Source organism: Halichondria panicea, chromosome 9 (genome assembly GCF_963675165.1).
Source record: "Halichondria panicea chromosome 9, odHalPani1.1, whole genome shotgun sequence".
Taxonomy (NCBI): Eukaryota; Metazoa; Porifera; class Demospongiae; order Suberitida; family Halichondriidae; genus Halichondria; species Halichondria panicea.
In genome coordinates, this window is record NC_087385.1 from 3,743,390 (window position 1) to 3,768,400 (window position 25,011).

Sequence of the window (25,011 nt, forward strand, 5' to 3'; positions counted from 1 at the left end):
GTTGCTATGAGAACCAATGTAGATTCTTTACTCCAAATAGTGCGCGGGTATCCCACGAAAATTCACATGGTCGCACAACGAGTAGGAGGTGCACAAAAAAGATCAGAACCAGTGGGAAAGAACTGTTTCAAAATGAGCGTCTGTAAGTGTTCCACCTATACGGATTTAGTGAGAGAGACAGAGATAGTTGCTCAACAAAAGGAAAAGCACCCAAGTAAGTTCCTTTGTGATCATGTTTCCATACTTCGCTAGCTAGATCAAGCTAATCTAATCAAGTGGTTAGGAGGATCTTTGTGGGCAACTGTAGAAGCCATTTCATTGTGTACATTGTCACTCATGAATATTTCTGTTGTGTGTCTCTGTGGTTAGCTACTGTTCGCTCTACTTCCTTGCTCATGGTTAGCTTATCACAAAACGCCTAGTTTTCTAGTGTTCTGTTTCCCTCACTACCTACAACTTGTAGCCTATCCCAGTCACTTGGGCTGCACCTAGCTACCCAACCCAAGCCAGCTAGCTAAGTCTATTTATCTTGCTGTTTCTAGCCTAAAGCAAGTTGTCTTCTGGCACTATTATTTGAAAGTTTGCTCAAAGGCACATTGTAAACAAGTTGTTAGGCTGGAGCATTTTCAAATTGATCATTCAAGTTCAAACCAATAGAAAGAACTATTTCTTGAAAACTGAAGAACCACTGTCAAATTCCCTTGAGATTTTTTGGTGCAACATCTACAGCAGAAGGTATCTGTGTATAAAATGAGTACTGTCTTATCAATGCCTGTTAGCCTATACGTACCTAGTAAACCTGTATCCTAGGAATATTCTTCTAAATACTTGAGATTGTCACCTGTGTAGATCTAGGTCCTCAGCTATAGCTGTTTGTGATCTGTTATTGTGCATTACTTTCGTTGCCCCTAATCGATCGTAGCGACTGCTCCTCACAGACCAAATTCATGTTAGATTACATTTGTTTGACAATTTTCCTGTCAGCTTACACAGTTACTTGTAGGAACCAATAGCATTATTTATTGTATTTATTGTACTTTAACATGTTTGATTTCAGTTTGTTAGATGCTCAGTGTTTTTAAAACGTGGTGTGTGCTTTCGACATAGCAAAAATTACTAAGAAGTATTATTATCTTGATGCTTTGCACCTGGCTCATTTAGTATTCTTGCTTTTGACATGGTTGTGCCTTTAGACCACCCTGGTTATAGATTTTGTGAAAAATTTCCGATGGAGGTACCACATTTTAAAAAGATAACATGCACGTTGTGCATGATTTCGTGTGCTTTTGCGGAACCTTCATTAATAAACATGCAGGAACAGACGTTTTTGACTCTCTTCGTGATTCAATTAGTGTTTCATCCAGCGACATTTCACCACAAACCCTTGTCCTAAACTCTATATTAGAAGCCCATCTGTAAGGGATTCCGTATCTTTGCATGGTTACTGTCAGTCAGTGTCTTGCAGTTAACTCTTGAGTTTCAAAATGCTGTCATCGATACCTATTCAATATACATTGTACATGTACTACTTCACAGGACTCCCCAAACCATGTTGGTTCTTCCTTCGTGTGTACCTGTAGTTGTACGGCCAGTAATTAGATTAGATTTATCATAATTATCTTTTTCGATTTGGTCAACCGTTGGTTTCTGCTTAGTTTCCCCTCTGTGATCACCTTTGTGTCTCCGAATTGTGTGTGGTGAGGGTGTTTATTGTCGTGGTTGAAAGCCAATGTCAATCTGTTTGGTTTTAGCGTATGTCTAATATAGAAACTTCCTGCCAGTAGTTTTCTAAAGAGGTGTATGTTTGTCCACTTTCAACTTAGATTTTCACATGATAAAGCGCCTATGTTTGTTACCCTGGCCTCTAAATCCACTGTGATGTATGTGTCTAACCTCAGTGAAAGGATAGATATAGTGCCTAGTTTTCAATGATGCAAAAAAGGTCAGTTTAGTGTATTTTCTGCGCACCTGTAATGTTTGCAAACTGTGGTTGGCTGGTACCAGTTTCATCTCCTCACCAAAGCTGTTCAGCGGTTAGTGTTGTGATCCCACCTCAAAATAAGCTACCCTTTAGTCACTTGTATCAGACAGTACACGGGTTGTATAGCTTCAATTTTGCTAGATAGTTGTTTTGTGTCTCCCCTCTGTGTTTTGATTAAGAAAGCCAAGTGTTGTTGTGGGTAGCTGAAGCTTCACAGTCTGTCATGCGCTGGAGCCTGGGCTGACCACCACATATCAGTGTTGTCTGTTGGTGTCTTGTTTTTGATCACTACTGTTGATTTCCATAGGAACAAATGTGTGATAGAAGTCTTCATCGCTTTGTACATACACAATCAGTGTGCTCTAATTTTGGCTTGTCTACAGTGTGTTTAAAAATCATTTTCCCTGTGTGTAGAGTGTGAAGTTGTGATGGCCTCCACAAGAGCAGTAAAAAGAACGAGAGGGCGCAGCCATAATGATTTGGTGAGTGTGTACTACAATGTAGCTGTAACTGCTTTACTACTACAGCATTTTCCCTTGCGTAATTCTAATACTGTGAACGTTTCAGCCCACTGGGGTAGCCACTTGACACATTACACCCGTTATACAATTCTTGTTTCGAGTCTCTCACACTGTTACTCACTCAAGCATGCTAGTTTTAGGTAGGAATTTTATTGTAGGCATAATATCATTCCGATTATGTTTTATAATGTGTTCTTGCAGACGACACAAGTGACCACTCCCCGCAAGAAGAAGAGAGTTGGAAACACAGCTTCTCCAGTGCTCAGTGACAGAGAAGAGAGTGAGTTATTGCACACATCGTAATCTCTTGAACTCCCCTAATATTCATAGCCACTAGCACTAGTGAAGCCTGTAACAATTCTGCCTCTGATCTCTGCTACACAGATGGGTGTAGTTTACATGTATGTGCACGCTATAATTACTGTTTGTCTGTTTGTTTGTTGTGGATGCTTGCCTTAATTTGCCCAAATAAATCTTGAGTTAGCTGCATTTAATAGTGTAAACTTTTACACCGAAGTATTCGAGACTGCTTTTGTATTAATTATTGGAATGGGATTGTAGCTACTATTCTCGTGTTTTACCTCAAACAACTTTTCCAGCAGCTAAATTTGCAAACACAAAGGATAAAATTTTAGTCTTCTAAAAATTCCCAGTCCAAGTTAGCAATTATCTGTAATTCTATGCCATTCAGCTTTAATTCAGTACATGCTCTTCATACCTTATATGAGCCCTGTGTACTAGCAAGTGTGCCTGCCATGTGTGTACTTGATTAAGGTATACAGGTGTGTACATGCTTTCAAAGGCTTTGTAGTATTAGCTGGGCTTGGGAAATTGGAGCATTATAACAGGATAAACATTCTGGCTTAGATTGGACAGTGAAGCAGCCTATTAGGCAGTAGGGTGTGCTGAGTGTGCTTTGTCAACTAGTGCAGCTGCATATGCATAAAGCTAAATGAAATTTATAGCCTCAACAAGCACCCTACTGTTATGACCTCAATCAGTAGGCTTTATTGTGGTAATTACGCTAGCATAATGTTTACACTGGCACTGCTTTGGCTCCTTGCTGTGTCAAGGTGGGTTGGGGGAGGATCGTCCAACCGTATTCATATGGTTACAGCCTTTTGAGTATGCTTGATTAATTCCTAGTTCCCAAGTGGTTCTCACAATTTCCTTCCTTGCTAGTATGTAACAGGATTTTAGTTTATACTGTACCATAAGAAGGCCTGCAAACGATCTCCTTGAGGTTTGAGACTTGTACAAAATTCATATCCTGTTAGTCCATGAGAGCACAATGTCTATAAAATCTGTGTCCATGGCTTCTGCAATATAATTGTCTTGATATCTTATCTTTTAATTGCCTGTGTATGCCCCCTTGCCACATACTCCCAACTTGCCAAGGCTGCATTGTAGGCTGACCAGCAATTAGACAATGCTCAGCCACCCCACACTAAGGTTACACATTTATGCTGGCACCACCTTTCCCACAATACCATTAGAAGGCTCAGGTTTGTCTACCAAAACCTCCAACATCTGTTTATAGGGAATTTATGTTTCTGGGTTGTAAGAGCCTGTTCAGAGTGGTTTGTGTACAAGACATTTACATGGCATTAATTCTTAAAGGGCAATGTTTTTACAAGGACATGGAAGGTTTACAGGTGTTGTACATGTACATGTACATGGAATTAATTATGTAGCAGGCATGGTGACCTCATTATACAAAGTAGCTACATGTACATGTTAGAAAAATAAATACATGTAGATATATTGCATCTATGATTGTCCACTTTGCCCTCTGTTTAAAAGTGCTCTCCAATTAATTCTTTAGGGTGATATGATGGCCCACATCCTGTCCCCTGTGTAGTCACAGGGGACAGGTCATGATGGCCCATTGTGTCGGGTCTAACCAGGTTGCTACATGTAATAGAGCCCAGCCACACATGAACTGTGATGTGCATCCCCAGTATGCCTGTGGGAATTGGTCTCTCGAGTCGGTGTATTGTTTGATGTGCAGTGGGCCACTTCCTGTAATTGGCCCATACTATTATTTTGAGGACATAGTGCATATTGACACACGTCTTGAAACGTACTTCTTCTTCTCCTATCTACACCATGCAATGATTTTACTAAGTCTTAATCGATTTAGCTCAAATTTCCATTTATTTAGCTGTAGGTGTGCATGCTGGTATGATCTCAGCAGTGTAAACTGAGATATTATGTACTCTATAATTATTATGTTCTGGTCTACTAGCTAGTAAGCAGCTAATAATTAAATAATTATGTACATGTAATAATTATGTACATGTACTCTCCTGCTGATTGGATTGCTCCATCCTTTGATGTTCATGGTTGGCCTGTGCAATACAAGTAAGTGGCCTTATGCAGAGGCATCAATACTGTGATCTTATGAATTATGAATTTCCTGTGCTTTGATTGCTCTACATGTTTATACGGCTGGTGTCAAAAGTGTTCCCACGTGCATGTAGTAAATTAATCATAGCTAGAGGAACATAAATATTGGATATTGGATTGCCTTGTTTTTGTAAAGCTATGGATCATATTTTGTGAACTGATAAGCTCTATAATTATTGTTCACTGGATGGCTGCTCCAGTTGATACAAGATAAGAGTAAATGCAATCCACCCACTTTTGAGAGCTTAGGTCATCCACCATTGAGAATGAATTTCAGTTCGTGACTAGTAATGCATTTTATTGCCAGCTCAGATCAACAGATGTTTGTGTCCTTTTGGTAACTGAATATGTCTGTAAAGTGGTGATAAGCTACTTAATTTAATATCACCTACAGACTTCATCCTGATTTCCCTAGCAACAGACGAGGATCATGGCGTTTAAAAAGTTTTAAAAATTGTATTGATGGCTGTTGTGTTTGATGTTACCCAGATGAAAGGAATTTACACTTTTGCATTTTATGGAAGGTCACATTGCATGATGTGCACCAGCCTAATTTTGAAGTGTAGCCTCAAAAGTGGTGCTAATCTCCCCACAATCTCTCTTGCTAAGCAGCTCCTCTGTAAACAGCCAAGTGTGGCCCCACTCAAATGAAGCACTACAACAGCCTGGCTAGCACTTGTGATAAGCACTTTGACCACTCATCCTGCTAACCACACAACCAACAGCTGCCAAGCACTTCACTTGGAATGCCACTTGAAAATTAGATCTTGGGGGGGGAAGGGGGAAGCATCCATCTTTCAAAATAGCTATAAGGTTTTACATGTAAGTCCCATGAAGTTCATCGGAGCACTGTAAACTAAACTAGCTGAAGACTTTTTTGTGTAGTAGTTAATTTGCAACTCTACAACTGTTTAGCCCAATGTACTACATTGGTTGGCTGATGCTAGCAATGTGGTGCTAATTGGCACACCTGCTGAAGTTTGCACTGATAAAATTGTGCTGTGTCAAACCACTCTTTCATGTGTGCACTACTGTTTTCCCATGCCTCAGGTATTCTGTTCCTTGTAGATTCATTGTGCAATTTGTTTCATTGTTCTTTGTGTGTCTCTCATGGTTAGCGGTTAACGTGTTTTATGCCTTCCTACACATCCATGTATCCACCCGCTGACACCCTCCGCCCCTTCTTTCCCACACACAGTCCTCCCCTACTTCAACGAGTACCTCCCGACAGAAGTTCTTGTTCACATATTCTCATTCCTTCGTGAGCGAGATCTGTGTAGAATAGGCCAAGTCTGTCAGAGATTCCGACAAATCAGTAACCTGGAGTCACTCTGGAAAAACCTTTTTCACCGTGTGTTTGATATGTGTGAAGCGTACATCCCTCCCACCCCCTTCCCCCAGTCATCCTTCACTAAGGGAGATGAATCAATGGACTTTTCTGACAGTGGCGAGACACTGATGCCCTGGAAAGCACAATTTCAAACAATGGTGAGAGTTCATGTGTACTACATGTATGTGGAGTGTGAACGTACTGGAATAAATGCGTGTAGACACGGGGTGTGGGTCCTAGTGTACTATGCAGGTGGGTAAGAATTTATTGATGTGCATTGTGGAATGTTGTAATGTACACACTGTCAGTGGTACATGTCGGAGATCAGATGTGCTTTGCATGATGTGTGTGTGTGTGTCAGCCTCTCAGCACAGCTGAATGCTCCAAGAATGTCTCCGATACTTTACCACACACTCTTATGAAAGTAGGAGCAGATATGACAATCATTTAATCTGCAAAAGTTTTGTCAATAGAACCCTCCCCTGTGTAGCCTTCGAGTCTTCACTGATAGATCCAGCTACGTGTACGATTTAGGCATTGTAGGGCCATGCTTTTATAACACGTATAATTACATGTACATGTTAGGCACAATCTGTAGAATTTGTTGTAATTACACGTACATGTGTATGTCCTACATGACAACGACTTGTACGTGTTTCAACACATAAAAAAAAAAAGAGAGTGTATTATTTCATTGTGTACCTATAATTATGCAGCACGGTTGCTCCCATGTGTACCAAGAGATGGCAATATTGCCTGAAGACCACCCCCTCCGACAAGAAGCTAAAGACACAAAGGTAAGTGATAAATACTATTATCGTAAAATGGTTGCCCTGTAAGAAGTCAGTGTAAGTACAACCAAACATGACGTATGATTGGCGAGCAATTAGGTACTCTATACTACCTTCCCTCCCTCGGTACTCTATTTACATTTTTGTTTTCATGCACCCCCAGTGGCAAGCACTGACTAGTCCCAATTGGTTGTTGGCGTTTTCGCCAGTTGATGCCATATGTTGCCGACTTATACTCATTAGTGACCTAAGCTGCTAATTGGTGCTTCAAAGCAATCGTGATTAGTAGCCAAATAAAGATTGATTAGTGGTCCACATTCCCCACAGCTTCATGACTTCCTTGTAATTTTTACCCACCAGAGACGAAGAATGCTAGTACATGTACATGTGTTTCCTGGGTGTATTAGCCACACATTCATTCCTTCATTCCCAGATAATCAAATTAGATACATCTCACCCACGTAGTACCGTGTGTGTCCCCCACCTTCACACACACACACCCCCTCACCACTCTCTCCCCCCCCTCACGCAGTATTACGCCACAATATCCGATGCGATCAGAGCGTCTTCGAAGTGTGAGCCCACCAGAATCATAATCCACCCCGCAGTATACAATGAGAACATCATCATAGACAGACCAGTGCAACTTATAGGATCAGGTAAGGCTACATGTATGTGGTCTTAGTGTGTCATTCTGTTAGTAGATTGATCATTTTATGTCCACTGAGCATGCACATAGTCTCGTTATTATTGCATTTGTTATCCTATTGAACTGACACCATCAATTTACCCCCCTCCCCACAGACCAGACAGTGCGGCTCGTCAACTCCTCCCAGACAGTAGTGGAGATCACCTCCCACACAGGCCAGGCTGCTGTCTGTAACTTAACCATTCAGGTGAGTGTTGTGTGTGTGTATGCCCTTTGTATCTTTTAGAATAATGATCTTTACCTACATCTGTGTCCCTTGCCACACACACTCATACCTACCACACTCCACATCACACACTATCATCCCCTTCCACGCACGCCCTCACAGTTTGAAGCCCCTGAAGATTCTCCCAATGTCCGACACTACTGCCTGCGTATCTCGGGTGCCTCTGAGCCTCACATTCATCACTGCTCTTTCACCAACAGCTCTTTCTGTGGGTCGTGTATCTATGTACACGGGGAGGGGGCAAAGCCACTCGTTTCTCACTGTATGATAGCCAGAGCCAACAATGTCGGGATATTTGTGGACGATCACGCACAGGTGAGTCTTGTTCATTCTGTGCACAGCATATTGGATTTGCGTGTGCGTATGTTACCTTACATTCAGCTATCTGTGAACTTATAAATGCTGTTGGTTGAGTCTCTTATCTATGTGTATACCTACTGTATGTGCTTGTGTACACTACACACTTGTACAATTCCCAATGTACATGTACACACATTGCCCCGAATTAATTCGTAATGTAGCACTTGGGCAATACCTACATCTTATATAACTTTACCTTCACCTCACAACTTGAACTGTACTGTAGGGTCGGTTTGAAGAGAATGATATTCATCGGAACAAGCTAGCTGGAGTGTGGATCAAGAACTACGCTAGCCCAGTGTTCAAGAAGAACGAGGTCCATCATGGCAAGGACGTAGGCTTCTTCATCTTTCAAGATGGGCAGGTAACAGCTAGCTCCTAGTTACTGGCCTCGTACAACTATTTTACTGCATCTTTCAATTTATGCTCTAGTACTCACTTTGATCTAAAAACTGTTTCCTTCATATTGTTCTTTACGTATAAACTAAGGCTCTATTGTTCCAATAAGTACTTTATATATATGTACCAATTTGGCATTCACTAGCTGTTGACTGTGTGTAGGGTTACCTGGAGGAGAACGACATCCATAGAAACAGAATAGCAGGTGTAGAGATTAAAAATGATGCCAACCCCATTATCGAACGGTGCACCATCCACCATGGCTCAACAGGAGGTGTCTACGTGCACGATAAGGTAATGTGTGGGAGGGGAGGATTCAAGTACATGTACTTGCTTTGAGCGCATGACAAGTGTCAGTATGTTGAACACTAAGTGGTTTATTGGAGTGATGTGACTATTGCACATAAATAATTACAATCCTTTATTCCCTACATGTTAACCCTAACCCCTACTGTAGCCATTAATCACATATAACACTGTACCATTTTCACTGTCATCATTTCTCTGTACAGGGTCGAGGGCAGTTCATTGACAACAAGATATACGCCAACACGTACGCAGGTGTGTGGATCACAGGTGAAAGCAATCCTACTCTCCAGAACAACGAAATTCATGGTGGGATGCAAGGAGGCGTATACTTCTTTGCTGGTGGGCGTGGTGTATTGGAGAACAATAATATCCATAGCAACACGTTGGCGGGTGTGCAGATACGCACAGGGAGTGACCCTATCATCAGGAATAACAAGATACATCACGGCCTCCACGGGGGAATCTACGTAGTGAGTTAATTGTGATGCGTAAATAGTTTGAATCATGGAGCCTAATCCTCATGTATGTACTGTACATGTTTAGCCACTTGTTTTAATGATTCTTAGCCCATACCACCATCCCACTGCAAGTGTGCTGCATAAGAATTTACTGCTCTCTCTCTCTCTCCCTCTCTCCCCTATAGCACGATAGTGGACGTGGTCTGATCGAGGGCAACGAGATTCATTCAAACGCTTTAGCTGGAGTGTGGATCACCACAGGTAAACACGTAGTTTTGTCTATGTGCTTACTGGTTGTAGAGCCACTGTACAAAGTAGGCTGAGAGTAATGTCTATGTGTTGCTTTGCATTACTCACCCCTTTAGCCTAGCCCCTAATTCCCCCACGCTCACGTACAATAAACTGCTCTTGCCCCCCCTGCAGGTAGTCAGCCCATACTCAGACACAACCGTATTCATAGCGGCAAACAAGTCGGCATCTATTTCTATGACAATGGGGGCGGAGTTTTAGAGGAAAATGACATTTACAATCACTCGTTCTCTGGAATCCAAATCAGGTATGTGCCTGCGTGTGAAAGAGTGAACATGTGGGGGTATGTATTATGGTGTGGGGGTGAAAGTGCGTGGGTAAAGCATTATAGGATTGTGTTGTTTTGTTGGGCACAGGTATGTTCAATGTTTTAGGCGTCTTATGACAAATGTTATATTTTCCACAGAACTGGCAGCAATCCAGTCATCAAGAGAAACAAGATCTTCAGTGGTAAAAATGGTGGGGTCCTTATCTACAACTCTGGGGAGGGTCTTCTGGTAGAGAACGACATTTACGGCAATGCCCTGGCCGGAGTGTGGATCAAGACGGACTCAAACCCTATCCTGCGGAGGAACAAGATATACAACGGGAAGGAGGGTGGTATTTGTATCTTCAACTCTGGACGTGGCGTGCTGGAGGAGAACGACATCTTCAACAACACTCTCACAGGTGTGTGTACAAAGATGTTGGTTTTTGGGGTGTACAGTAGAGTACATGTACGTCTGTGAGTAACACTCTTTCAGTTATGAGCAGCCACTTATTGTGTATGAGGACTGTCGGTCAAGTTTTCATTTAAAATTGTAGGTGCTCTTTGTGTAGATGTTTGATGTTTGTCGTTTAGGTCAGCCTAAGCCTCTGCTGCTTCTGCTACAGTATATATATGCAAGCATTTTCACCTCTTCACTATTTTCCACCTGCAGGTATTCTCATCAGCTCTGCCAGTCAGCCTGTACTGAAGAAAAACAGGATATTTGGCGGGAAGGCCGCAGGAATTGAAGTGACAAATGGCGGGGGTGGTGTCATCGAGGAGAATGAGGTCTTTGATAACTATTTTGATGGGATCTGCCTTGCCACTGGCGTCAGCCCCACACTCAAAGGTGAGTGCAGACATGTGTACAAGATTGCATGAATTGAGAATTAGTAGTGAAGTTGATTTTGGATACTCATGGTTAGATGGATGTGCAATACATGTATGTATCAACCTTACCCTGTTCCCCTCTTTTCCACAGCTAACAAAGTGTACGACAACAGGAGAACTCTCGAGGATGCTATCAAGCTGGGCAAGTGCCTCTACTCCGTCAGTGGTGACAACTCGTATCCCATGCACGACTTCTACCGTTGCCTCACCTGTGAGAGCTCAGAAACAGACGCCATCTGTGTCAACTGCATCAAGAGCTGTCACAAGAACCACCAAGTCCAGTTTGTTAGGCACGATAGGTGAGCATACAGTTGTAGGCACGTCTGTAGTTGTTTGAAGCACCAGCTCACACTAGATAACAGTTTAATCAGTACACTAGTATTTTACATATACATCACCGCATGCAACACCGTCCTTTTCCTCCGGGCAGTACGTGTACGTATACATACATATGTACATCTGGCCTCATTGTGGGGACATCTCACCCCACTACCTTTACATATCACTCTATATACATACCTGCCTCTAATCCCCCTATTCTTCCCACTCCTCAGGTTCTTTTGTGACTGTGGAGCTGGTGCCCTGGGTCGTAACTGCTCCTTAACTGGTTACAAAGCATTCAGTTCACCTCGTTCCAACAAATCCAAACAGCAAAACCAAGACTCTTCTCAACCCAACACTCCAGCACAACAAGGCAACACCTCCACTCCTTAATTGACCACCCCTATCTGTTTGTCTTACCATTTGTGTCCATTTTAATTTAAGTGAGAGGTCTTTTGTATTTCTCTGAAGCTATTTTTGTCTGCACATTCATTTCACTTTAAATCACCATTAATTTGACTCACTGCCCTAATCACACCACCCTCGAACTAAAGTCAAAAAATACATGACTCCCTGTATGCTCACGACAATGTACAGACTTTTAATAGGTAATAGGTAACCACAATATACATGTGTACTAACTCCGTCTTATATGCTGCAAAAGTTTTAGCGTTTTTGGTTTTAAGCTCGTTTTTATGTAACTCTTAAATGTCATCTACTCAGAAAATCAGATCTATCACTCCCACCCACTTCTGTATACAGGTTACTGGTAGTGTCCACGCCATTATTTTGTGTATTACATGTCATTGTACATTAATTGTGTTATAATTATTATTGTGCTTATTGTGCAAACTGCACTTTTCTAGCCTCGATCCCAGGCTGCACTTCCTCTGAAGAACGTATACGTAGTGCATAATACATGATCATGAAAAAACATGATCGTATAAATCAACGTAGTTAGAACTGGTGGCCTTGGTAGGCTGGTAGTATTAAATAAATACTGGGTGCTGTTTACAAAAGGATCGATATCAGCATGCATGCATGCATGCATACCTACCGGTAGTATTTAATACTGGTGCTGTTTACAAAAGGATATCGGCATGCATGTATGTTTATAAATTTATAACGATCGATAAGCATGCATGAATAATGCACATAGATCGATTGAATTAGTGCAAGGCATAAAATAAACTAGCTGACAGTTGAGTCATGAACTAGTTGAGGTACAGGGAGTTCTGAGAAGTAACCGTGGGCGTCTTTAACCTTGTCCATTCGGATATTGTACACGGGGTGGGTTGGCTTCTGTGAGTGTGTGAGGAGAACGTTGCATGTGTATTGTAAACTATATACAAGGCCTTAATAACGCAGCAAAAATTAAAGCATAAAAATTGTGGTTGAAATCAAGAGGTGGTATGCTAAAGGCTATCTACAGGTGTATAGCAGCCAAAAGACAATAATTATACTAGTCATGTAAAAATGCACAAGCACTAACCTAAAAAACCTTTTCTATCGTCAAAACAAAGACATTACCGCAATGTCTATGCCAATAAGAAGTATAGGCACTGTAGCAATGGAAGCAACACACAGTTTTACCCGGACTGGCAAAATTGGCAACATCCCAATTTGAGAAAGGAGTTACAGTGCATTAGTTTTTTTACCTATATACGAGTTCATCGTTATAAATCCGTATAACTATACATCATTATACCGGACAAAAAACACTACAACATGATCAATGTTTACAAGTAAACCTCCTTCTCGATAAAACAAACCAATCACTCGTGTAAACGGGACTATACACTCACCAGGACTGTCTCTGGGTCTAGTGATATGGTGACGGTGTTGCTAGTACCGTAGCAGTGCTGGGCCACTGACAATCCACTCAGACAGTAGCATGTGTGGTAAAAGTCCCTCATTCTGTGGGTGACAGAACAATTGCCATTGAGAGCTTTGTGTATATGACAGTATTAGCTATCGGATGTGACCACTACAAATATTAATTTTACTGAGTGTTTTTATAGTGCCACTATACGATATACAGGTAGTAAGCTTAAATGCATGTCAGTGGTGAAAAATGGTGCAGACGACACAAATCTCACAGCCACCCCGTACGACAGGATTACAGGAATGCGCACGGAGGGGCGTTATATGCTGGACAAAATCCTTAGTGTCAAGGCAACTGTACTATGTGTAGTGCATAGAAAGTCAGCACACACCACTAGAATTACTCACTTGCCCGGCTTGTCGATAAGTCCGCCATGAGGACTCTGACAGCAGTAGAGGATGTACTCCTGGAGTGCTTCTTGGTTGAACATCCACAGCTCACAGTCGAGGCTAGTATCTCCTGGGGGTAGAACAAAAACAAAATTTATAAGAAGGACAAGAATAATCATATGGACTACGTATGTGCACATAAGCGCATGTACATTACATGTAGTTGATACTGTTCTTGTTCTGTAATCTAGCTCAGGTTACTAAGCCGAGGACGATCAGAAAATCGATACGACGTGTACTGTACAAACAAGGAGTGTTGTAGAGAAGTACAGGTTGCAATTAATATACCTCTTTCTTTCAGTGTGTGGTATATGAGTGGGAACACACCCCCCTGCCAGAATGAGTAGCAGCCATCCACCAACTTGTTAGTCCGACCCTATGTGGAAATAAAGTGATACTACACAGCACAATGCTGGCCAGTATATAGTGTCGCAGTACCTGGAATCCACCCTCCAACTTCATCTGTTTCCTACAGATCCACCTCTACGAGCAGTAAAGATGTTAGCTATGTCATTGTTAAGGTCAAGTGTACACACACATGCTACCATTAGATTTGCTTTGCTGTACAGTTGGTGTACTTAGAATTGCAACTAAGGTAATTTTTGTGCTTTGAGGGCAACATTTATTTTCATCAAGTAAGAACATGCAGCTGAAAAAAACTGTTACAGTGCCATATCATACCATTAAAGACCTCATGTCCACCAATTTAGTAGCCTTCAACAACACAGCCGCAGCAAAGCCACAGAAGGTGTAGCCTCCGTGAGCCTCAGTCCCAGGGACGGCCGAGAAACCACCCTCGTAGGTCTGACAACTAGACACCCAGCCCGCAGTGGCCAAGAAGAGGTCTGTTGTCAATGTGTTGGTGAGCATGGCGGCCACTAGAGCACAGTAGGCTCCCCTGCATGTGTGTAAGGGGGGATTCATTAACATTAAGTGTGAATAATTTATGGCCTAATAGTTGCTACTAGAATTAGTCTTGTAGCCGGCTATAGTTGCAGTAGGTGATGATATGTATACTACGTACATGTCGGCACACAACATGTACATAGACTGAACATGATCATCTTTTAGCATTGCATTTTTGCATTGTCCATTATGTACACATGCAACCACTAGTATGGGATATAATAATAATCATGGCTGCACACATACCAATGGTCACATGACATAGATACCAGATAAACACACAGAGCTATAGCTAGCTAGCTAAATCATGGCTAACTTGAACAAAAAAACCATGGGCTACAAGTGTGAGTTTTTCGACAAAGTTCCGGAAGACTACTTCTGCAAACAGTGCCAAAATGTGGCAAAAGAGCCAAACATCACTAGTTGCTGCAAAAAATGCTTCTGTGAGTCCTGTATAAAAAACAACGGTGCCTGCCCATTTTGCAAACAAGACGGAGTTAAAGCAACAAAAAATCCAGCTTTTGAAGCAAAATTCAAGCCCTTATAGTTCACTGCACAATGAAGGATCATGGCTGCAACTGGACAGGACAGCTGCGGTACCTTGATACGCATTTCACGAAGGAATGCTTGATTGACAGAGTCAAATGTGACCAATGTACAGAAAATGTACCCAAGTACAACCTGAATACACACCTTGCCAACGATTGCCCTGAAAGAGAGTTTAGCTGCAAGTATTGCAACTTCAAAGCAACGTACAAGATAGTGTCTGAGCAGCATTTCAACATATGCACATACTACATTCTGAATTGCCCCAATGGATGTGGGGCACATTTCGAGCGAGGTGATCTTGAAGACCACACGAAGATGTGCAGCCTTCAAAAAGTCCAATGTGAGTTCAGTTATGCTGGTTGTGAGACTGAGTTTATACGAGACCGGCAAAAAGATCACATGGAACAAAACACACAGAAGCACCTTGCCTTAATTGCAGCAGCCCTGAGATATCAACAACAAACATTTTTAAACCTACGAAACGAAGACACACAGGAAAGGGACGAACAGCATATCAGGGATGACCAGAGTGCTCAACGGCAGCATGCACCGGGCATCAAAATACAGCGTAAGTATACGAGGAGTGTAAGAACAGAGTGAGAAAAAGATCAAAACAAGTGGAACAAATTCACGAACAAGAGGAGCAGATACATGTACAGCACCAGTTACAAGCTGATGTGGTAGTAAATCCCCAAGAATTGAGAAATCGACCATATTCTATTTCAAAGGTGCTGACTTTAATAGCACCGATATTGCTGGCAATTTTGTTAGGGTTCCACTTTCAAAGCCTGTTAAACACTAATACCAACACGCTGGAAGGCAGGGAAGATATTGGTCAAAAGGACAAGCTAAATACGTTTGGCCTAGAAATTGTGGAATTAAAAAAGCTAGTTGAACAGCTAAAACCCTTACAAAAAGCACCCGAACAAGAAGGTAGAATATCCAGGCTTGAAGACCAGATTACGGAACTGCAACAGTCAATAAAAGACTCTATCGATGAATTGACACAAACATTTAATGAACACTCTAATACTCAGGATACTCTCGGTGATATTGTTCAAGAAAAAAACGAAGAATCAGAAAAGAGGATTAGCGACATGGACAGCCTAGTTCAATCTAACGACAGGAAGATTCAAGAGCTCTTTGTAATCGCAGGAGGTATGGATGGCTTAAAAGATCGAATTTCAATTCTACAAAAAAAGATTATTGAGCTTGTTGATAAAATTCTGTTACTAGAACAAGGATTAGGGGAGTTGAAACAAAAGGTAAACGATATTCCTAACCACCCTCCACACCACCATCATAAACACCACGGCGGGAGGGGAGGATGCCATGGACACCACTAGAGCCGGGCACTAGACATTGGCACACATGATACCTCAACTATTTACGTAGACTATTATTAGTATATAAATGGTGAGTGCAATATGGGATTAATAGCACGAGTAACAAGCACTGGCAAGGCTACTAATTGCATGAGGCGTAGTGCTTGTTATGAGTGCTATTAATCCCTGATTTGATCCAATTTGATTGCACGAGTAACCATACTATTGATTTCTAATCGTGTATAAAGAAGTTCTCTGCAGTTTTATTAACATTTTCACCTGCGGCCGTTATTCGAAAAACAATACGTTGTAATTGCACGCTGTCAATGATGACGTGAAATTACTGGACCAGATGTGATACGAGATTAATTGCTGCACATAGTCACTAATAGTATAGCACATATCAGAGGAGGTCCAACACAATCACGTGATCCAGTTTTCTTGTTATATACATTCTTGTTTTTACATTCATTTCCCATGTACATGTACATACCGGTGTGTTCGCTTTATCAGCATGCTACAAAGCTTGGAGACATGGCTTTATATACTCGATAGGTATTGGGGTGAGCTGACGTGATATTCACTATTTAATTTTGTCACTTTGTTCAGCCGTTTAGAACACAAAGAAGCTACAACAACAACTTTAAACCTTGCTACTTGTGTACAATATTATATCTGTATACCGAAGTGCAAAACAACTCTTGTTTCTTCCTTCTGTTTTCCTTCTGTATTGCACTGAACCAAGAGTTTATGATAGAGAGAGAGTATCGAACGTAGGCATACTGTACATCAGATGTATGCGGAGAGTAACGTGACTTCCTGTATCTGTCACAAGCTTGGAATTTGCACACTGACCAATCCAAGCGTGGGTGATGTAATCTATCAACCCATCCAAGTGTGGGTGATGTAATCTACTTTCTTGATAGATGACATCACCCACACTTGGATTGGTCAGTGTGCAAATTCCAAGCTTGTGACAGATACAGGTAGTCACGTTACTCTCCGCATACATCTGATGTATATACAGTATGCCTACGTTCGTATGGCGCGCCGTGTGTTTCAATAACAATGTCTGCATGTACATAATTTATAGGCGTGTCCTGGTGTGAATATACCGAGATAGCATGCACGTGCAATGATCGCCTTATGCAGTGATCATGTCTGCACATGCAACCATTAGTCTCTGCGTGTGCAGTGATCATGTCTGCACATGCAACCATTATAGTCTCTGCGCATGCAGTGATCATGTCTGCACATGCAACCATTAATCTCTGCACATGCAACCATTAGTCTCTGCACATGCAGTGATCATGTCTGCACATGCAACCATTAATCTCTGTACATGCAGTGATCATGTCTGCACATGCAACCATTAGTCTCTGCGTGTGCAGTGATCATGTCTGTACATGCAGTGATCATGTCTGCACATGCAGTGATCATGTCTGCACATGCAACCATTAGTCTCTGCACATGCAACCTTAACCATTAGTGTCTGCAGTGATAATAATTATAATTATGTCCTTTTTCTTAGCTGATTTTGCGACTCTCCATATGTGCATGCGCAGTAGAAGTTTGCCCTCGTGGCTACGTGTTGTGAATGTTTAACGTTTGAAAAAAATGTGTTCCAGCCGAGTACTTCAATCAGATTCGTCTTCATCCATGTCCATATCATCTATATATCCATCATTAATTTTTAATACATCTTTGATACACGTGCTTTAAATAGAGCTGCTGCATCAGGTCAAAGTATATGTTTCTCTAATGGGACTCAGGTACACCTTTAGCCTCGAGACCAGGCCGATTAAAATACGTATTTTAATCGGCCTGGATTCGAGGCTAGTATATACACTTAAACGGCCGGTACTGAGGCTGCAGTCCATGCTATGAACCTCGCATTTAATTCTAAAGAAGAAAACGCGGTACTTTTGGTCGATGCTAGCAATGCATTCAACTCTCTAAACCGCCAGACGGCACTTAGAAATGTCAGGGTCCTCTGTCCATCCATTTCAACCATTCTCATTAATACTTACCGCCAGGACACGGAACTGTTCGTCGATGGATCCACTCTGTTATCCCAGGAAGGCACCACCCAGGGTGACCCATTGGCAATGCCCATGTACGCCATCGCCCTGAAACCCCTAATGGACAGAGTTAACCAGTCCGTAGAAGTCACCCAGGCATGGTACGCTGATGACGCTGCTGCCACTAGTGACATCCCTGCTCTTCACAGATGGTGGGAGGAGCTGATCAACATTGGCCCTGCCTATGGATACATGGTCAACGCCTCCAAAACTCATCTGATAGTAAAAGCCAGCCAACTCTCAGAAGCCCAAACAACTTTCGAGGACACACAGATCAACATCACCACAATTGGGAAACCACACTTAGGATCCCCTCTTGGAAGCCAGGAATTCACAGAGTCATTCGTCAGAGATAAAGTGCAGACCTGGTCAGAGGAACTGAAAAAATTGTCGATCATTGCGAACACCCACCCTCAAGCCGCCTATGCCGCTTTCACCCACGGCATTGTAGGCAAATGGACCTACCTAGCGAGAACCACCCCAAACATAGGCCCACTATTACAACCACTGGAAGACATCATAAGGACAAAATTACTACCAGCCCTGTGTGGAAAAGCAGCCCCCAATGACTCAGAAAGGGACCTGCTGGCACTTCCAGCTAGGCTAGGTGGAATAGGGGTCATCAACCCAACAACTCTGTCAGACTCGGCCTACTCTGCCTCCAAACAAATCTCTGCGCCCCTCTACAACCTCATACTAAATGGAAGTCTGAACTATACACACGCGGCTCTCACAGAGCAGTTTACTGCAAAGTTAGAGGTCAAAAAAAGAAAAAGGGAGCTCAACGTCACTTCTGCCGACCAGCTCAAGTCAAATCTACCACCTAACCTCCAACGAGCTATGATCTTATCCCAGGAAAAGGGAGCCTCAAACTGGTTAACAGTACTACCAGTGGAAGAATTTGGCCTAGCACTGCACAAAGGTGCCTTCAGAGACGCACTAGCACTCAGATATGGATGGCAACCCAATGGCACCCCAATCACATGCGCTTGTGGCACCAACTTCACAGTGGAACATGCATTATCATGTGCAAAAGGCGGCTATCCCTCCATAAGGCATAACGAGATCAGAGACTTCACGGCCAACCTCATGTCAGAAGTTTGCCACAATGTCACCATAGAACCACACCTACAACCCATCACCGGCGAAATTCTATCAGGTGCATCTGCCAACACACAAGATGGTGCCAGATTAGACGTGGCAGCAGATGGTTTTTGGGGAAGCAGGTTTGAGAGAGCATTTTTTGATGTTAGGGTGTTCAACCCGTACGCTCCCTCAAACAGGCAACCGCAACTATCCACAACCTACCGCAAGCATGAAAACATAAAGAAGAGAGCCTATGACCAACGAATCAGAGATGTAGAAAACTCAACCTTCACTCCCCTCATCCTGTCAAGTACTGGGGGCCTTGGACGTGCCGCTACCTCCACCTACAAGAGACTGGCGTCTCTCCTGTCAACAAAATGGGATCAGCCCTACAGCACCACCATGGGATGGATCAGATGCAGGCTGTCCTTCTCTCTCCTCAGATCAGCCATCATGTGCATTAGAGGGGCCCGATCAAGCCAAGGGCACGCCACCAGACAGCCCCCAATGGACCTAGTGACAAGCGAGTCCCTGGTCCCACCACACCCATGAACTAACAACACTTGACTTATTTGCCTGCATGGTTCCTCATTATTATTATTATTATTTTGTACATGTAATTCTTCTTAGCCCCGAGATGGGAGAGCTTTTACCAAAAAAAAAAAAAAAAAAAAAAAAAAAAAAAAAAAAAAGGCTAGTACACCTTGGGTTCATGATCACTGCATGTGCACAGACTAATGGTTGCATGTGCAGACATGATCACTGCATGTACAGACATGATCACTGCACACGCAGAGACTAATGGTTGCATGTGCAGACATGATCACTGCATGTGCAGAGATTAATGGTTGCATGTGCAGACATGATCACTGCATGTGCAGAGACTAATGGTTGCATGTGCAGACATGATCACTGCACACGCAGAGACTAATGGTTGCATGTGCAGACATGATCACTGCATAAGGCGATCATTGCACGTGCATGCTATCTCGGTATATTCACACCAGGACACGCCTATGTACATGCAGACATTGTTATTGAAACACACGGCGCGCCATAGGTTCGCTCTGCTCTCTCTCTAGCTCTATCGTAAACTCTTGACTGAACTAAAGGGCGACTTATATTCGAAGCTAAGTACTATTAGGAATGTAAACCAGTAAACGTATTCACACCACTTCCTGTTGTACCTCCTATGGCACATCATGTGTGTCTTATGATTATTATGATCTTTTCCTACTTAATAATTATTATTATTAAAATGGCTACCTCTAGATCTCAAAACCAAGCTGCTGTTGTAGGCTATGAGTGTGAGTTTCTGGACCAAGTTCCTGAAGAATACATTTGCAGGCAGTGCAAACATGTAGCAAGGGAACCTATTATTGTTGATTGCTGCAATGAGACCATGTGTGAAGCTTGTGTTCAAGAAATGATGGAAGACAATAAGCCATGTTCAAACTGTCAAAAAATACCTGTCAAATATATCCCCAATAAGATAAAAAACAAGATTCTAGATCTAAATGTTCGCTGTTCAATGGCAGCAGAACGGAGTTGCAAATGGACAGGACAACTACAACAACTTGATGAACACTTAAGCGACTGTGAGTATGTCGACACAAAGTGCGATCAGTGCCAAAAAAGCATTCAAAAACGTAATAATTTTATGACTACACACCTTGCCAACGAATGCCCTGAAAGAGAGTTTAGCTGCAAGTATTGTAATTATAAAGCAACGTACGTACTAGTGACAGAAGTACATTTTAAAAACTGCAAGTTATACATTCTGAATTGCCCCAATGGATGTGGGGTACATTTCGAGCGAGGTGAACTTGAAGACCACATAAATATGTGCAGCCTTCAAAAAGTCGAGTGTGAGTTCAGTTACGCTGGTTGTGAGGATAAATTTATACGAGGCCAGCAAAAAGATCACATGGAACAAAACACACAGAAACACCTTGTCTTGATGTCAACTGCTACTCTGAGAATTAGCCAAGAACAGCAGCAAGCTAATAAGCAAAAGCTTCAAGAACAGGAACAAGCATTCGATCAGAAGCTTCAAGAACAGAAACAAGCCTTCGAACAGAATCTTCAAGAACAGAAACAAGCATTTGAGCAAAGGACAAACAGATTGAAAAAGAAACTAACTAGTGCCACCAGAAGCCTAATGTCCGAATACATTCTCCTTATCTCCTTATCTGTTCTGATCATTGCATGTGCAATATACTATGAACAAGGAGTGGGAAATCTACCAGTAGAAAATGATCAAACACTGAAAAAAGACACCGAAAAAAGCATTAAAGCAATGAAAAGCGAAACTGAGAACGATATTAATGCACTGAAAAAAGACACCGAAAAAAGCATTAAAGCAATGAAAAGCGAAACTGAGAACGATATTAATGCACTGAAAATGGAAACTGACGAAAGGATGGAAGTAATGAAGAGCAAAACTGACAAAACTGATGAAATTACCAAGAAAATCAATGTCATGCAAAGGGAACACGAGAAAAAAATTAATGCACTGAATGCACTGATTATTCAGAACAATAAAATTAATATACCTCTGGCACCTGTTAAAACAAAAAAATTTAATGACGATGAGAGAAAAAAAACAGGGTTTGTGGTTGTGGATTGGATCATAATATTAATATTATTAATGTTTATGGCTTCCAAGTTACTTGTAATGCTTTGTGGTTAGTAGACAATATTAGTAGACAATATTAGTAGACAATACTCATTTTTGTAAAAAGAGGCCCTGCGCATCTCTGTTCCTTTATCTGAGTCTGTTATTTTATCATGAAACTGAAACTCTGTCAAATTCTATTTGCTTGTATGAAACCTTTGGTTTCAGAGTCTTCTTTATAATAGTTATAGGCTGAGTCCATTTGAGACCCGAAGGCCCGAGGGTGCTACTAAGGGCCTGAGGGTCTCATAATCCCATGTAACCGCTGGACGAGGCCTATAACTGATCTTAGAAAATGCTTGTAGTAATTTAATTATTAATGCTTATTATGCCTCAGTGTGCATGCTCAAGCGAAGTATATGGTAGTGTGTGTGTGTGTGTGTGTGTGTGTGTGTGTGTGTGTGCATGTGTAGACTGCTACAGCTGCTCAAGGATCAATGAAGTGCAAGTAGGAGTTTCTATAGGCTTCTAGTCATGGATTTTAATTCGTGGATTTGCCAAATAATGCTTCGTTTTAGAGTTATGCATAGTTTTGCTTACCCTTGGAATGCCTTGCAGCTTTTTCAGAAGAGTGCGTAGCAAAACTTGTTAATCGAGTGTCGCTACTCTACTTAGTAGTTAGCTCTGCACTAGAACGCTAGCTATTGATAGCTGCAAGAGAAGAGAGCTGCAAGGCTCTGTCTTATGCAGCCATTAATTTTAGAAATGAACTTTTGGCAAATCGTTTTTAACACAATCATGGTTGATATAATGGCCTATTATATGCTATAACGGGTTGCATATCTTCCGAGTAGATTTTGACTTATACCAAATGACCGCATGCAGCACTTTAAAAAGACCGACCCTAGTAACAATTCAGTGAACAATGCATACCGCAAAAAGAGCAAAGCTAACCTTCTAACAGAGGTGTGCAGTAATGTCAGTACCGAACCAGAGCTGCAACCTATCACTGGATAAACGCTCACAGATGCAACATCAAACTCTCAGCCCGGCGCAAGACTGAACGTCGCTGCAAATGGGTTCTGGGGAGGACTTTCCAAAGAACATACCTTGACGTCAGAGTGTTCAACCCATATGCCCCCTCCAATTCTCACTCCAACCTTTCCTCCTGCTATTGCAAACATGAATTGATCAAGAAACGTGCCTATGAGCAAAGGGTAAGAGAAATTGAAAATCCTTCTTCACCCCACTCGTGCTCTCTTGCCACCGGAGGTCTTGAAGTTGAAGCGATAGTTTTTAACAAAAGACTAGCCTCTGGCCACCCACTCATGTCCAAAGACGCCAAGACATGTCCATGTGGCCACCTCGTCACACCCCCACACCACCCACCACTTAATGGCCACCTCACACCTCCACACCACCACTTAATGACCACCTCGTCACACCCTCACACCACCCACCACGTCACACCCTCACACCACCCACCACTTAATGACTACCTCGTCACACCCTCACACTACCCACCACTTAATGGTCACCTCACACCCTCACACCACCCACCACTTAATGACTACCTCGTCACACCTCCACGCCACCCACCACTTATGGCCACCTCGTCACACCCTCACACCACCCACCACTTAATGGCCACCTCACACCTCACACCACCCACCACTTAACGGCCACCACCTCATACCTCCACACCACCCACAACTTAATAGCCACCACCTCACACCCTCACACCACCCACCACTTAATGGCCACCTCACACCTCACACCACCCACCACTTAACGGCCACCACCTCATACCTCCACACCACCCACCACTTAATGGCCACCACCTCATACCTCCACACCACCCATCACTTAATGACCACCTCATCACACCCTCACACAACCCACCACTTAACGGCCACCACCTCACACCTCCACACCACCCACCACTTAACGGCCACCACCTCATACCTCCACACCACCCACCACTTAATGGTCACCTCGTCACACCCTCACACCACCTACCTGATGTCCACCTCCCCGTCCTGGTGCATGATGAAGCTCCCATCGTTCTGGTGACAGAGGTACAGGAATCGTTGCAGTCCTGGTCGGTCAATGGCAGAGTAAGCCTCCTCGGTGCCTATGGCACATAGTGCTAGCACTGCAGCATATGTGGGTGCGAGGTGAGGCAGCTGGCCTGGTCCACCTGTTGGGAAAAGTACACAGTAACTCTCTTTCAGATTACGCTGTTTTATGTGTGCACTAGTAATTAATAGGTCAATAATGGGGCCACTAGAGTATATTGAGTCTCTAAATTAAGTTGTACTTGGATTGTGCACTCAGAATCAAGCCAATTATTAAAATGTTCCACTATTATTGGTTAGGAAAAACCGTGCTTCCCATAAAAATAAGTACCTCCGAATCCACCACATGGCGACTGACACCTCTTTAGGAAATCCACCACATCTCTGCTCAGCTCCCCTGTAACATCTCTCCCTAGCAATGTCATGGAGTGCACTATCCAGTAGCAGAGCCACGGGCGACTGGCATCCAGACAATCAAAGCTGGAGGAGAGATGGCGAATGCCGTGGGTCAGGTAGGACAGGTGCTTCTCCTTCAGTAGTCGCACACCCTCTCCGGCAATGTTCCTTGAATCTCGTAAGTGCGTGAATATGTTACTGACATCCCGTTCCACTCGTCTCTGTGTATGAATGAATTTACCAACCATTATGGCACATGCCTTACTTGCTCAATGGAGGAAACCGTTTGCACACCATCAGTATCCATGATCTTTTCTCATCATCTATAGAAACCATTGAAGAGAGACCTTTTCAACTCTAACCTCACTCTGAACTGATAACAAAGTGTGTTCCATTTAGATTCTCTGCACTCCAAGCACATGGAGTGAGGCCTCTATC

At 42.7% G+C, this 25,011-nt stretch overlaps 3 protein-coding genes across 5 annotated transcripts; 2 read left to right on the forward strand and 1 right to left on the reverse strand.

Annotated features, from left to right (window-relative positions):
* The first annotated feature begins 6 nt into the window (after positions 1 to 6).
* Positions 7 to 12,113, forward strand: LOC135342025 (F-box only protein 11-like). Of its 3 annotated transcripts, none has more exons than XM_064538712.1 (17): positions 7 to 214; positions 2,396 to 2,463; positions 2,704 to 2,782; positions 6,110 to 6,399; positions 6,958 to 7,038; positions 7,565 to 7,691; positions 7,837 to 7,928; positions 8,070 to 8,282; positions 8,554 to 8,691; positions 8,889 to 9,020; positions 9,239 to 9,505; positions 9,679 to 9,754; positions 9,917 to 10,049; positions 10,209 to 10,471; positions 10,723 to 10,899; positions 11,032 to 11,239; positions 11,495 to 12,113. In XM_064538712.1, the coding sequence occupies exons 1-17, from the start codon at positions 7 to 9 to the stop codon at positions 11,652 to 11,654; spliced, it is 2,712 nt and encodes a 903-aa protein (XP_064394782.1). In that variant the 3' UTR covers positions 11,655 to 12,113. The 3 variants fall into 3 exon arrangements, with proteins under 3 accessions (XP_064394782.1, XP_064394783.1, XP_064394784.1); XM_064538713.1 differs by lacking the exon at positions 7 to 214 and adding an exon at positions 414 to 735; XM_064538714.1 differs by lacking the exons at positions 7 to 214; positions 2,396 to 2,463; positions 2,704 to 2,782 and adding an exon at positions 2,789 to 4,866.
* Positions 12,114 to 12,337: 224 nt separating this feature from the next.
* Positions 12,338 to 24,996, reverse strand: LOC135342044 (protein farnesyltransferase subunit beta-like). Its single transcript, XM_064538735.1, has 9 exons — positions 24,839 to 24,996; positions 24,509 to 24,794; positions 24,119 to 24,299; positions 14,217 to 14,433; positions 13,974 to 14,018; positions 13,824 to 13,911; positions 13,494 to 13,605; positions 13,067 to 13,178; positions 12,338 to 12,563 (listed from the first exon to the last, which is right to left on the reverse strand). The coding sequence occupies exons 1-9, from the start codon at positions 24,878 to 24,880 to the stop codon at positions 12,453 to 12,455; spliced, it is 1,194 nt and encodes a 397-aa protein (XP_064394805.1). The 5' UTR covers positions 24,881 to 24,996; the 3' UTR covers positions 12,338 to 12,452.
* On the forward strand, positions 17,299 to 20,347 carry LOC135342035 (uncharacterized). Its single transcript, XM_064538722.1, has one exon. The coding sequence runs from the start codon at positions 18,199 to 18,201 to the stop codon at positions 20,032 to 20,034; it is 1,836 nt and encodes a 611-aa protein (XP_064394792.1). The 5' UTR covers positions 17,299 to 18,198; the 3' UTR covers positions 20,035 to 20,347.
* Positions 24,997 to 25,011: the final 15 nt, after the last annotated feature.